The 15,299-nt window shown below is 37.5% G+C and overlaps 1 protein-coding gene across 13 annotated transcripts in view; it reads right to left on the reverse strand.

Moving 5' to 3' along the window:
* Positions 1 to 268: 268 nt before the first annotated feature.
* igsf9bb (immunoglobulin superfamily, member 9Bb) overlaps positions 269 to 15,299 on the reverse strand; it is a 171,165-nt gene continuing 156,134 nt past the window's right edge. For 6 of the 13 annotated variants that reach the window (XM_087301323.1, XM_087301322.1, XM_087301332.1 and 3 more), the window contains 3 exons: positions 9,024 to 10,664; positions 4,710 to 4,837; positions 269 to 1,217 (listed from right to left, as the gene is read on the reverse strand). In XM_087301323.1, coding sequence (XP_087157449.1) covers positions 1,003 to 1,217; positions 4,710 to 4,837; positions 9,024 to 10,664 — 1,984 coding nt within the window. In that variant the 3' untranslated portion in view covers positions 269 to 1,002. Of the gene's footprint in view, positions 1,218 to 4,709; positions 4,838 to 7,981; positions 8,028 to 9,023; positions 10,665 to 13,311; positions 14,287 to 15,299 lie in introns of those variants that run through there. The other 7 variants (XM_087301330.1, XM_087301329.1, XM_087301327.1 and 4 more) reach the window with 2 other exon arrangements.

Consider the following 15,299-nt stretch of genomic DNA (forward strand, 5'->3'; position numbering starts at 1 on the left):
CTTCTCTTCTCAATCTCCATAACTCTTACCTACTTCTAAAACAACTCGTAATAAATGTTTAAGCAACCATTGTAGCGTGGTCCTTGATGGTGAACCTAATAGTAATGACTTATGTTGTTGTGTGCCTGCAGTGTAGTTTGATTAAAGTGTTTAGAGAACTGTACTGCACTTCAATAATGCGACTAAAATCGGCATATTTCACATAATCTTAATCCGATTTCTGACCTTAATCAGATTAAATGAATCAAAAATAGCTGTTTACATGGTAAACTCTTAATCAGAGTAGTGTCTTGATCATATTAAAATCGGACTATTGGTGTTTAAGTAAACATACTCACTGAATGGCTGTTGAAAATTCATCTTAATAAACTGTGCTATAAAATATACTAAATTAAAAGCAAACTTTTAAGTACATTAATGTTTCTGTAATTTCCTTTAATTAAATGAAGCCCTGGTGGGCACAAGGTTTCTTTTAAAAAGAAAAAAAATTTAAAAGACCCCAAAAGTTTGAAAAGTAGCGTGCGTATCATTTTAACTTTTGCAATTATATTGTAAATTTGAACTGTGCAATAATATGTCATTTTAAAAATCTGTAAGAATATTTGTAGTTATACTGTAACAGCACTGGGCTTTTGGTGGTGTTGAGGTATACCTGTAAGAACCCTGTGATCTACTGCAAATTATGGTTGAGTCTGTTGGCAGAAAGCTCGGCAACTGCACTCTTATAGAATACACCGTCTGATAAGAGCCACTAAATCCCAAAGATCAGATGTAGCTTAAAATATTTTCCTTTCAATCCGCTCAAAATGACCGTTCCTTTTGAATTTGAGGTAAAAGAACTGGAGCAAAACCTTGGATCGCATGCATTCAGAATAAGTGTAACATAACAGAGAAGATAAGTAAACCATTGGTGTTGGCTGTGGATGTGAAGACATTGGCTGGCTGAGCGAAGGTGGAAGGAGCTCAGATTTGGGGCGAGTGTGGCCTGTAGTCTCTTGGACTTCAGAGGAGAGTGGCGTGGTCTGGGTCTGCTGTGTCCATACTAGCCAAAATGGCTTTCTGGTCTTCTCGGGTTGGGCGACGGTACAGCAGAGCAGAGAAGCGGGCGTACGGGTCCTGGCGTGTTAACTTTTTCTTCTTCTTGCGGAGGTAGAGAGCTTCTTCTGGCTGGAGGACCTGAGAGGTGTGGGGCTGCTGGGTCTGAGAGGGGGGCACACCTAAACAGAGAATAAGATAGAAATTAGGAAATATGACTACATATTTCACATAGCAGTCAGACTCTCTGTAATTGGTTAAATGTGCTGTCTAAATGTCATATAAGGTTGAAGTCAGAATTATTAGCCCCCCTTTGAATTTTTTTTGCTTTTTTAAATATTTCCTAAATTATGTTAAACAGAGCAAGGATATTTTCACAGTATGTCTGATAATATTTTTACTTCTGGAGAAAGTCTTTTTTTGTTTATTTCGGCTAGAATAAAAGCAGTTTTTAATTTTTTAAAAACAATTTTAAGGTCAATTTTATTAACCCCTTTATGCTTTATATTTTTTGCTGGTCTACAGAATAAACCATCGTTATACAATAACTTGCCTAATTACCCTAACCTGCCTAGTTAACCTAATTAACCTAGTTACGCCTTTCATTGTCACTTTAGGATGTATAGAAGTGTCCTGAAAAATATCTAGTCAAATATAATTTATTGTCATCATGGCAAAGATAAAATAAATCAGTTATTAGAAATGAGTTATTAAAACTATTATGTTTAGAAATGTGTTAAAAAAAATCTTTCCGTTAAACAGAAATTGGGGAAAACATAAACAGGGGGCTGATAATTCAGTGGGACTATTAATTCTGACTTTAACTGCATGTCCTATTAAGCATTGTCACCACATTGGACCACTCCAGGCACATCGCCATGTCTGCCATCTTAGATCAGTTAATGTGCTGCCCCTCACAATAGTCTCTGGATGTAAATTATGCTGCAATTTAAATTGCCATACAAACAGCAGATATACTGTAGATGTTCATACATATGTGTATCTATTGCAGATGCACAGTCCATTTTCTTTCTTAAGAGTTCCCAAACTGGCTTTGATCAATCTAATACAGCTTAGCATTAGCTTCATAAAACTATATAGTGTTTAAAAGTTTGATGTCTTTGAAAGCCATCTCAAGGCTGTTTTATTAACTGTAAAAAAGTCATAATTTGTAATAATACAATTAATTATTTTATATTTTTAACAATTTTTTATTACCATGATGGCAAGGCTATATTTTATTTAACATTACCCTCATTAAGTATTTTAAAATGCTAACATGTCTTATTATATGAAATGTTTGAAAAAAAGTTGAGCAATTATATATAGCCAAGGAGGAAATCATTCATACGCCTGCCGTAGGATTTTTGTCTTTTTATTTTATTTTTGTGATGGCATTTTATCTTGGATTGAAGATTAAGTATTACTGTCTTTAAAAACTATAATGACCCCAAACAGTAATGTACATAACAAATAATATCATAACAAATAAGTCATTTATCAACTTAGTAAAAGCAAAAACTGACAGATGGCCTCATTCATGACCTCATCCACCTGCAATGAGTATATGCTTGTATTTGTACAGTTTAATGTTGTTACACTGTGAATCTCTTGGTAATAATAAAGGGGGTAATTTGGTTGTAAAAATACAGTATGTGGCACAGAGCATCAACAATACAAAGCCAGTGACCACTGATGTTTTAGAAAAAGGAATTACAGTGTTAAAGGAAGCACCACAATGTGGAGTACCATCATCAGGCTCTTTCTAAACACCAACTTTCAATGCTTGAAAAACATAAATGACATCTTTTTAAAGTACCCCATTACAGTATATCATTTTAAAAGCTCCAAATGTGCTTTTGAGATCTTCTGTAAAATAGGTTGTGTTGCTAAGGAGATCTCCTTTACAAGGTGTACATTCAAAATCACTTTAGTTTTCACATACACTACAGGATAAACTCTTTTTTTCACAGTGTCTGAAATGGTTTGTTCAAGGATCTGGGGTCTTATTTCTAAAACCTTGAGTAGAAACCTTTCTAAAATCTATGAACAGAAAAAATATATATTGACATTACTGATTATGGCTCATGTGATGATTTAAAGTGGTTCAATTAGGTCTACATTTAGGGTAAATATGCTTACTTGGTAAACATATCAAAGTGGGGGGTTCCCAAAGTGGGGGTCGGGATTTCCCAAAAATCTAATCAATATTTAATAAACTATTAGAATTGGCATATTTTATCCACAACTTAATGAAGAACATAATAGTAATTAATAGTTACTTTTAAAAAACAACATGCAAATAAAAAGCCATCAAGCTTTCATTTTTTTTTCCATTGGATTGCGACACCTGGGGTTATTATGTTAAACTTACCACATAGCAATAGCGTCGGATTCAGCAAATTAATTTTATGGCACCAGGTTAAACTTTCTGACACATTTATGGCACTCACGTACATTAAAAATAAATGTAGGCCACGACTAAACGTAGAGGACGGTCTATGAGTGGAGGTCACCAAAAGAACACCAAGAATAGATTTGGCCTATTGGTGTTCGAGCACCATAGAGTGCAAGGTTTTTATATTAATAACCACCTGCAGGATATAGGAGGTCACGAGTCACTGGCATTGCTTTTTCCCCCTAAGTAGAGTTTACTTAGAGCTGCACACATTCTCCCATCAAGTTTGTTTTTCATAGATCACAACTTTTACATGGGAAGCCTCTATTACAAGAAGTTGGGCCTCATCTGACCAGTTACAGCAGAATATACTCTTTAAAAGAGACACTTGAGTCTCATTTATAAATCTGGCCTATGCATGTTTTTGTCTCTTTTGTGAGTATGCCACATTCATATATGAGTCCCCTGGTCTCTCTAAACCAGTGGTGCTCAACCCTCTTCCTGGAGATCGACCTTCCTGCAAAGTTCAGCTCCAACCCTGATCAAACACACCTGAACCAATTAATTAGGACCTGAACAGCACTTGATAATTACAGGCAGGTGTGTTTGATATGGGTTGCAACTGAAATCTGCAAGAAGGTATCCAGGAACAGGGTTGGTCACGCCTGCTCTAAACCCCTCTTTTCATAGAGTTTACTCTGCTGTGATTGGTCAGATAAACCCCAAGCTCTTGTGATTACAGTATGTGTCAGAAACTTAACGTCCCATACACTGTCTGAATTCCAGCAAAAGAGACTTTACTTTCTCTGTACTTGTAAGCACAATGATATAAATAGCAATGATGTCATTGATTTGACCATATTGTATAGCCAGATTTCTGCGCATTTGGAGGTACATGCAAAGTTAGTGAAACAGTTTTGAACCAGTATAATCCTAACATGTCAAAATCCACAAAACAAACCTTTAAAGAGTACACCATTTTAGTGTCAAAGTTGCAGACCTTCTGCACAATCTGCTCCAAAATAGCACAACAGGGGCATTTTTGGAACACAGACCTGTTAGATTATCACTTCATTATTAAGTGACCTCCTTAAAAAGCATTTTAAGGCATCTTAGGTATTTTACCATCATGATGACCATGATGTTCCAAAAAAATATTCATTCATAGAACTAAACAACCCACTTGGTTTTAAAACAAAGCTTATTTGTATGAGGAAACTCACCTTAACTTTTACACAACAGACATATAGTATATCAATTGTGACTTGTTTCTCACCCGTCTTTCGTCTGGCCTTGGAGTTGTTATTGTTGATGCCAACTTTCTTGGCTTTTTTCACTCGTTGATATCTCAGTGCTTCTATCCTCTCAGACCCTGCAGAGCCACTTGGTGCACCTCGACGTTTTCTGTGCAGGAAGCAAAGAGAAGCAAAGCCATCACACAGGGCAAGAGTAGTGCGGTGGCTCGCCATGTGTGTTAAACTCCTCACATTAGTAATCACATGGCCTTGCTGTATTACTGTGGCTAGTGCAGGCCAACAGGCAACTACCATTAACCATGAATACACTCAAATGATCTGCATCAGGCATGGTTCAGTTTAGCGTGAAAACTATGATGCAAAAAATGCTTATTTGAGTGGAAAGAGAGGTATACTGTGAGTTTATGGTGTGTCCTTTCCCAAATAACAGTTATAATGCTTTAAAGAGCCCCTATTATGCATTAAAAAGGTCATATTTTGGTTTTGGGGGTCTCCAACAGTATGCTGATATGCATATGCAAGGTCAAAAAAAACTTTCATTGTCTTGTAATATACATTTGCTTTTACCTAATTATCTCAATGACTCCTGTATGATTTGTTAATTAATTAATTTGTTCCCGAACCCCTCCTTAAACTGCGCTCATTGGTCCGATGACCCAGTATACTGCAATTTGTCGACTGCGTTCAGTGTAAGACAGAAAGAAATGCCCACCACGGCTTATAAACTATTTTGAAGTAGTCAGAGTGTATGTGTAAGCCCAATGCAGAAGTGAATTAAAGCAGTGCAGTTTAACACCAGCATATTGCTCTACTCTTAACCATAAATAAAAACAGTGACACATATTCAGTATTAATCCACATGGTGGCAAAAGCTGAACTATTTTAAAACTTGACCGCCGCACATGTGTAGGAACAGCTGACGGTGGCCAGAGTAATGACAATCGGCAGTGAATCGTGAGCTCACAAATGCATTTAAATCCGTAATGAAGGGGCACGTGTCACGTTTTCAATGTCGATTTAGAAGCTATATGAGAATACAAAGGGTTAACCAGTTACAGTACAAGCGTTTACAAGTAACAAAACACAATTAAGTTTGTAAAGTTTAAACTGTAAAGTTTCTGTCAAGCTCTGACAAGACATCAATACATCAATAGTGCCATACATTCATAGTCTTTTCTGATCCTTCCTACAACAAACAGCCAGCAAATTCCCCATTGTACGTGTGTAGATTGCTGAAGCACTCATCAGAAAAATGAGGAAACACAGCACAAGGCTGGGGCTATAATGCTGAATAAACTTTAACCGCTGACTCTTCACAGCCTCATGCTTGGGTTAGGGAAAATAACACTAACTTTCCCTCAAACTTCAGAGCATAGTGTTTACGCGACTTGATTCAACCGGGATCTGCTACAATGTTTATCTTTCTCTTTTTCCTTCTACAGTGTTTGTGGGCAGAGCCGGGGGTTTTAATTTTCCTAGGTCTGTGTGCGCAACAAATAGGCGGGGCTCGAGTTCCGTATCGAAGTCACGCTAACACTGCTAACGATTCAATCAAACGACTATTCATTCGAACCACTATGAGTCAACCCTTTTATAGATGAATCAATAGTTTTCAACATGGAGCACTTTCAGATTTAATCCTTAGCTGGATATTTCACTTGTGTCACACACCACATAAAAGGTCATTTTCAAAAACCTATAATAGGGGCTCTTTAAGTGAAGGTTTTAATAAACATTTAAACAAATAAATAATGAGTGAAGTTACATACATAAGGAAGGCAAAATTGTAATACGTTATAATATATAATTAAGAAAAGAAATAGTTTTAAAATGTATACAGTACCTCAATATGGCAACATAATGTATGTATCTGTTTAAAGAGAAATTTTTAGAAGTCATGAAATAAGAAATACTATCTATAAAAACATTAGTATATAAAAAAATGTGTGTATGTATGGTCTTCCCATCCAAATACAGTATGGAGGCACTTAAACTGGCAGCCTGCATACTCTGCCCCAACACACACACTCGCGCACACACAATTTTCACGAGGCACGGTAAAATAACAGAAATAGCATTATAGAGGGGCCGTCCGTCTGTTGAGGCTGCCGAGAGAATTAAAGGCCATTAGTAGAGGGGGAAAATCACAGCTCAGCGACAAAGCATTGTCAGAAATGTGCTCATAGACATGAATACTGTCTACAATGGGCTTCACCATGCTGACAGGGGGAGAGATGGCGGGAGGGGAAAATGACTACTTGGGAACAGTCACATAATGAAAAATAAAACAAAGCACTTGGACAACAAATGTAACAAGAATTTAATCAGATATTTGTTGGTTTTTCAACTGAAGAGCAATATTTAGCAATGGCATGCATGGCATTTTGCACATGGAACAGAACTTTAAAGGGGAATACTCTGGAAGAGCACTTCATTGGGTGAAAGCTACAGTGTAAAAAGAAGCATTTTGTGGTGCAAATAGTAGTTTCCCCACTGTAAAAGAAGTGCAGGAACTGTTTTGGAAGAAAACTTGCTTCGCATGATTGTGAAATGTGTTCTGCAGTCTAAACCGAGTGCAGCTTTTTATACAATTACATGTTTCTGAACATGTGCTCACTACATCAATCATGATTAGAAAAAAGAGAGTTACTTCTTATCATACAAGGTGTAGGAAAACTTTTGCGGGTTATAAATCACTTGAATTGGTTTCAAGCAATAAAAAGCATCTACCTAAAATGAAATAAAACATGCAACTCTTGCTTGAGACGGTCCCTAACGGCTGGTTCCCTTTATCCAGGTCAAGCCAAAATTTTAATTCCCAGCAACTTCTGGTAGCGCTTGTTTTGTCATGTTTTAAACCTTAATTTAGGAGCACATTTATTACAAAAAAGAATACATTTGGAAAAAAATACAATGAAAAAAAACATTAACATCAGACAATGAGGAAAATGGCAGAATCTCAAAAAAACTAATATTCAAATTGGCTCACACATTGCGTCTCAAGCATGAGATTGTGCTGACCACATGATATGTGCTAGAGTTCTTATTTAATAAGTGGTTAAGGTGCATATGCATACTAAGACCAGAATGCATATAAGTTTCAAGACTGCAGAACTAAAATGTGTGGCTATCTGAAAATAAATCTTAAAAAAAAAAAAATACAACCAAAAAAGTAAATTTGTAATAAACAAAAGGAAAGCAAGACCAAAGACTTGTATTCCCCTTTAAAGGACGAGGTGAATAAAAGCCCCACCTGCTGCCCCCCCCTTTCAGACATGGATCCAACCCTTACCTATTGCGGTGTAGAGGACCTGGTCACAACAACGCTGCCCAGATAGCTGAGATCAATCAAAAACAAAGCAGATAAGACTCGAGGAGTCATCAAGAATGACCAAATGCCCTATTTGATGATGACGACATTGCAACAGATGAGAGCAAACAGTCCCTGCAACATGATTCGCCCAACAAGCCTCCCCCTGGCAGTCAGAGCTGGGGTGACCTGGGTGACAGGAGGCAGAAGAGAGGGGGGAGTGTGGAAAAGGCAATCATGCGGTCAGGTTACTTTGGAAAAGGAAAGGAGCACTGTGCCTGTTGTGCTGAACACCAACCTCAGCCTCCACATCATACACTCTGAGAGTCGTCCTAAAAAGCCTGGAGTTAGTCAAAACAGTGGGCTTCATTTGGACAGGGATTGGTCAATTTTATTGCGCATGTGGGGTTCCTCCTGTTGGGTGAAAGGCAGGGTAAAGCATGACAGTGGATGGAAAGGCTGAGATCCTGTGGTGGCGTCCCTCTGATTTCAGGCTTTTTAGGGGCTTCGTTATTGCATTTTAAATGAACTTAAAATGGAGCTTCTCCAGACACGTAGCCCTAAAAGGTCTGTCACCATGTCTGTGAAGCAAATAATTCATCAAGTCTTGACTTGGAATCCACAACCACTTTTAGTAAAGCTCACTCACTTTTTAATCTAAGACAAGTGCTTTAAAGTGCTTCACAGACCTTATGAATGAAATTTGATGTCTGACATGAAAGCAGAATCAGTGGCATAGAAAACTTTAGCACAACTTGTCTATGTAGAAAATGGTTTTGAATGGTTTTGAATAATGCAAGGCATCTGGGGCAGTGTTTCTATGAAAGCATGAGTTCATTACTAAGACCAGCTTAAGGCAAGCATCAAACACTTAAATTTAGCCCATATTAACAAGATGTAGTTTAAGACTAAGAATAAAATGTGTGCTCATTTCCGCACTGATATCCCCAAAGGGTCATAGATGTTACACTTAGGCCACATGGTACATGGCTTAGACCACACAATTCAGGCCTTGTGCACCTACCCTGAAGCTGATAACTGGGGTGGAGAGGGTTCTGATGGAAGGATCTCCTCCTCAGTCCTCCTCTGGGTTGGCATCTGCCCAAAAATGTTGCTGCTTTCTACAGGAGGTGAAGGGGACTGTGACGGATAGCTTGCCGCTGAGGTGGCAAATGCCATGTGGGATCGGTAGCTGGGACTTGCCCTTCGGCTGCCTTGGCCTTGAGCAGGAGAAGAGGAAGGGGAGGACCTCCTAGAGAAGCTAGCTGAAGAAGGAGGTTGAAGGGTGATCTCAGACATCTCAGGAGGAATCGGGGGTTGGATCATACTAGGACGGGGTCTGGGACGAACTACAATCTCTGGTGAGCCTTCGTGAGAGCTAATAGGGCTCTGAGTTAGAGGTGAGAGGCGGGATGGCTGGAGAACAACCATGCTGGGTTCCATCCTACGGGGCTGCCTGGGGCTAAGCCTGGGTGTAAGCTCGTACCATCTTGTGTCCAGGCTTCCGAACGAGCTTGGGCCAACCATGTGAGACACCGGGTCAGGGTAAGGCAATACCGGTACACCCATACCGTGGCTTGTGTGTCTTAGCTGCCCTAGACTCTGTGCCTCTTGCATAGGTAAACGCTTGGCTGGAAGGCCCTGAGGCTTGACCTTGCTGGGAGACTTGCCTGGGCGGCTCTTTGGGGCCTCCAGCTGCAGGATACCAGGGTAAGGAGAAACTTGAAGTGTGGAGGGCTGGAGGGCACTAGGAGGAAGAACAAGAGGGGGAGGAAGGGGAGGTTCCGGATGAAGATGCAAAGGGTGTGGTGGTGGGAAAATAAAGTGAGGACCCTCTATTGTAGCAAAGGTGAAATCTGGTCTCTGCCAGATGTCTGGAGAGCGCGAGGTGGAGGGGTGTGCCAAGGGAAGGGTGTAGCCAGAGACTGCATAATGCTGAATCTCACCCTCACCAATTTCCTCTGGTATGGTGGGATGACCAAAAGGCCCCTCTAGGTGGTATGGAGGAGAGGACATTACAGAGCTGAGAGGGCTGGTGTCTGGCATGTAGAAGGGAGGAGGAGGCTCAGGTTCTCCTGGACTTCCCAAATAGCTGTAGAACTGGCCATGGGTAAAGGCTCGGAAGTGAGGAGCACCACGGATCTGCCCTGTTGCCTGGAGCCGACTGGTCTCCATTATAGTCATGCCTTCCATGGGCCTCTGGAAGCGGGGACTGTAGGCTGGGGGCTGCAAGTAAGATTCTTGGCTAGATGAAATGGGGGAAATCTGATGGGGTCTGAGGGTAGCCATCACAGGTGGCATTGGCCCCGGATCATCATTCTCCTCATCTGACTGTCGAAATTCAGGATACAGGTCAGACTCCTCCACGAAGGGGAAGCCCTCAATGCGCCGTGCCTTTACTGGGGTTTCCATATCAGTTGGATCCATAACAAAGCGCCCATCTGGGCCACGACTGATCAATTCGATTGGTGTGGTAGCCTCCGCCTCATGCTTAGAGACACTGTATTTCTTGCTAATTATTGCTCTCTTGGTCTTCTTGTATAAGGAAAGCTCCTCCTTGGCAGGACTTTGAGGAAACTTCTTAGCTCGTAAACCATCCTCTGAAGACTCTGAAGGGGGTCCTATTGAGCGAATGCTTTCTGGACTAATCTTTCCAGATGATGACCTGTAACAATAGGAAAGAAAAAGAAAAAGGAACAAATGATCAATAATATCATGGTATTGTGCTCAGCATAATTGAGTACACCCCATTTTAAAATTTGTATCCATTTCTCAGTGAATATAGGCAATGTATTTTCATGCATTTAAACAAAACAGATTTATTAAACAGATATATTTATTAAAGTCATATTTTAGTCACTAAACATATTAAGAAATTGAAAGATAATACAATTAAATTCAAGCTAACTATTGCAAAAAAAAAAAAAAAATACAACCTACAAAATTTCAACAAAATCTTTCACGTTTTTTTTTTTCCTCTGGATTTTTCCTTAATTTTAAATTTGTATTTAATATTTCTCTATAACATATACATTTGGGTGAAGTCATTTTTGGGCTGTCATTGTTTGTTATTTTGTTAGATAATCTCCAGATTTGGTTTCAGTACTGACTAATCTAATGTATATGCACAACTATAATATTAGCTGCGTCCCAACTTGCATACTTTTGCACTATTCTACGCCATTTTGTGGTATAAATAGCGTAGGTAGTGCGTTCACACTAAAAACTCTAAAAAATAATAAGTGCACCTTAATTACCCGGATGATGCACTCATTCAGCTGGTAAAATGAAGTGTGTAATGATGGACACTTCACGCACTCAACAACTGCAGGTTTGCTCACGTAGCGGAAGAGGCGGAGCTATCGGGTGCATATGTTGGAGAACTTTATTTATTTTGGATGGTGAAAGCAAAATTTTCACTGCGAGAGTGACTATAGCGCCTCCCGATGGTGAATGCGGTTATATTCATGGCAGGTATTATTTGATAGTTTGGTCATTTACTGTATTTCTGATTTGGCAACCGTCAAATTTCAACAGGGAAACGGTTTGAATTTCTTGGTAGAAAAACATTGTGCTTCATTTGGGATGACACTACATACATATACTATGTTGTTAAATGTGTAAGTGCATAAGTACATAGTGTATGAGTGCATATATTGTACCATTTAAGATGCAGTTATTGTCTTCCTATTTAAAAAATGAATTTAAAAAATAGATTTGTGAGGGGAGTACTCATATATGCCGAGCACTGTAAGTACAGTTTTATATAAACACATGGCTTAGTGAAAAAAATCGGTGAGATTTTATGCTAAAAAGTTTATACGAATGTGTTAATATTTTTAGTCAGACGCAACATACTTCAAAAATAAATAATAAGCATGACATTATAATGTTTGATAATTATGTAAAGGCCTAGTTTTTTATGCTTCAGTTATAAATCTGTCTTTTTATTCAGTATGACAAAGTTTAACTGGAGCACTGAAAAAAGCTACAACAGGTAAGTCTGAAGTATAAAATGCAACATAATGTACATAAATATCATTAAAATAGTTTAATTATTGTTGATTGGTCACCTTAATAAGAGTTAATTGTAACTTATGATTTACAATTAGATATTTTTAGACATCTCAATGTTATTTTTCTATGAATACCTCTCTATAGCTCAATATAGTTCATAGGTGTTTTCTGCTTATTTATGCTTTGTTTGGTTATGCTTATGCTTGTTCTCTGCTCTGGTTTTGCTGTTTAAATCTGCAGTTTAAAAAAAATACTTTTATTTATTTTAAATTTTAGTAGTTAGAAGTTAAACATTAAATAAATTATATATATATATATATATATATATATATATATATATATATATATATATATATATATATATATATATATATATATATATATATATATACAGAAATAGATTCATACAGTAACAAAAATAATGACACCTTATTTCCAGGTAGAAAATAGAAAACACCCATAATTCATAACTGATTATTATTATTTTTATTATTATTATTATTATTATTAATATTATAGGTCTTAAAAATTAAAGTAGTACCCTGAAATTTACAAAAAAATAAAAAAATAGAATTGTATTAAATAATAATTTATTCATGTTTCAAATAAAAATATTGGTAAAACATCAAGGATTCAGTGTGTACTTTAGCTGTAATTATCATTATCACTTGATCATTTCATCAAGTCGTTGTCAAACTAAATGTTGTGATGAAAGATAATTAGGAATGCTGACAGAAAGTGGCTATTGGACCTTATGGAGGCCATCAAAATGAGTTGTTATTAATTTGTTTTGGTAAGTCTGTTGATGCTTGTTGTAGGGCCTTTGGGTGTCCAGAAATGCACCATTTATAAACATATGAATTATTATTATTATTAATATTTATTCATTTGTTTTCGCTTAGTCCCTTTATTAATCCGGGGTTGCCACAGCAGAATGAACCGCCATTATTGTTATGAATATTATTATTATTAAACCATAAGAAAGTCATTTTGTGCTTTAAATAAATTTGACTGCTGTCATTTTCACTCTTCTTTCTGGATTTATCTTGTCATAACTCATCCTTGTTAAGGCCTTATACTCTCCAGTCACCGCTGTTTGAAGATTTCCCCAAGAAATTAATATTGTGTGTCTTTCTCCTTGTTAGAGAACATACATCCAGCTAAACATTTCAGCTCTTATTAAACATAGATGGTGACATTTTTCCAAGAAAGACATTCAACTGAGAGTATCCATGTGACCAAACAACGAGAAATAACAAGCATAGCCCAGAAAAGAAAAGAGAAAATCAGCTAAATTCAGAGTTCAAATGTTTTATTCAGTAACAAATGTACATGTAATGGCTGAAGCTTTTGTTTTTGCTGAATCATTACAGCATGCACTTTCGCTTGTAATGGCTGCGGTGATGGCGCTTGGTTTCCATGGCAACTGCCTATTGATGACCACCGTTCAGGTGCAGTGACGTTATGCCTGCTTCAAGCAACAATACAGTGCACTAGCAAGCAGGCTTTTCCCCAGCCAAGCAGAGGCAGCACACAATACACACGCTTCACTCTTCAATGGTCCAAACATCTCACAATTGTTGTCATAATATACAATACTGTGAAAAATGAGCTAAACAGAAGAATACTGACCTGCAAGTAAACAAACAGTAAACATTTTTTTTAATAAAACCTTGGTAAAACATAAAGGATTTAGTGTGTACTTTAGCTGTAATTTTTGTTATCGCTTTATCATTTCATCAAGTCGTTGTCAAACTAAATGTTGTGATGAAAGATAACCAGCAGCGTTGGCAGAAAGATGTGCTTATAGAGGCCATCAAAATGAGTCGTCCCTATTCCGTAAGTCTTAACTTGACCTTCCATGCGAAGGTTTCTAGGAACTTCATTTAAAGACTCAACAAAACATACTCCTGTTGTTTTAAGTCACACGATTCAAAACCTTTCTGAATAAATTAAGCTGAGCATTCAAGAATGATTGTCAGGCATTACAATACCACAACTAATACAGTTTTTCTGGCACAGAATATCTCATTAAAAGCCCATTCTACTGTTACCACTCACTGTAAAAGCAACAAATCACAAAAAGTGCATAAACAATACCCGACAATACATCAAGATTTTGCAGAGTTGAGCGGTTATGTAAGTCAAATCCACTAGCAAAACAACAAATAGAAAAGGCAGGAACGCCAGTGGCTGCAGGTTAACCTCTGGTGTGCAAAGGTGTGTTGGTGAAATACAGGCAGTGGCTCAGATGCTTGGGAGGAAGAAATCTGAAACAAACATTATGAGGGGGATTAAGAAAGGGTGAACCTGTGTGCACCTTTATTTCAATAATACTGTACATTTTGTATCACACAAGAGTAGGATTATACAAGTTCACAACAGATAGATAGATAGATAGATAGATAGATAGATAGATAGATAGATAGATAGATAGATAGATAGATAGATAGATAGATAGATAGATAGATAGATAGATAGATAGATAGATAGATAGATGATAGATAGATAGATAGATAGATAGATAGATAGATAGATAGATAGATAGATAGATAGATAGATAGATAGATAGATAGATAGATAGATAGATAGATAGATAGATAGATAGATAGATAGATAGATAGATAGATAGATAGATATTTTTTAAAGTGGACCTGTGGAGGGAAAATATTTGGCAGACAGGGAAGAGAAGCTGTCAAAGCCAGCAGCCAGCAATGTCATGGAGGATTAATGAGGAGTTTTATTAAAGGTATAGTTCACCCAAAAATGACAATGATCTCATCATTCACTCTCCTTCATGTGATTGTACCTTTATGAGTTTCTTTCTACAACATAAGATATTTTGAAGAATGGCATCCATCAACTTCCATAGTAGAAAAATAACATAGAAGTCAATGTGTGTACCAGTATGCTTCGGAATATCATCATTTGTGTTTGGTGGAAGAAAGAAACTCAAATAGGTTTTGAACAAGTGAAAGAAGTGGATTTGATGGCAGAATTTTCATTTTTGGGAGAACTATCCTTTCACCCAGTTTGATTCCGAGATGATTGTGCATTATTCAAAAATAAAATTATTATTTCAATAAAAAGCCATCTATGATATAAAGCTCGGCTGCTTGCTTTATTATGTTTAATGAATAGTGTCCATGACAAACTTGACCCAGTTCTGTGAGGAGGATTTCACAGCTTTTAAAGTGCTGCCTCATAATCAAAGTAAAGGAGCTGTGTCGCCCTCTGCAGGGCACAATAATAAAAAATAAAAAATAAAAGTTATGCTGTAATC

This window comes from Danio rerio, chromosome 21 (genome assembly GCF_052040795.2).
Source record: "Danio rerio strain M-AB ecotype USA chromosome 21, GRCz13ab, whole genome shotgun sequence".
Taxonomy (NCBI): Eukaryota; Metazoa; Chordata; class Actinopteri; order Cypriniformes; family Danionidae; genus Danio; species Danio rerio.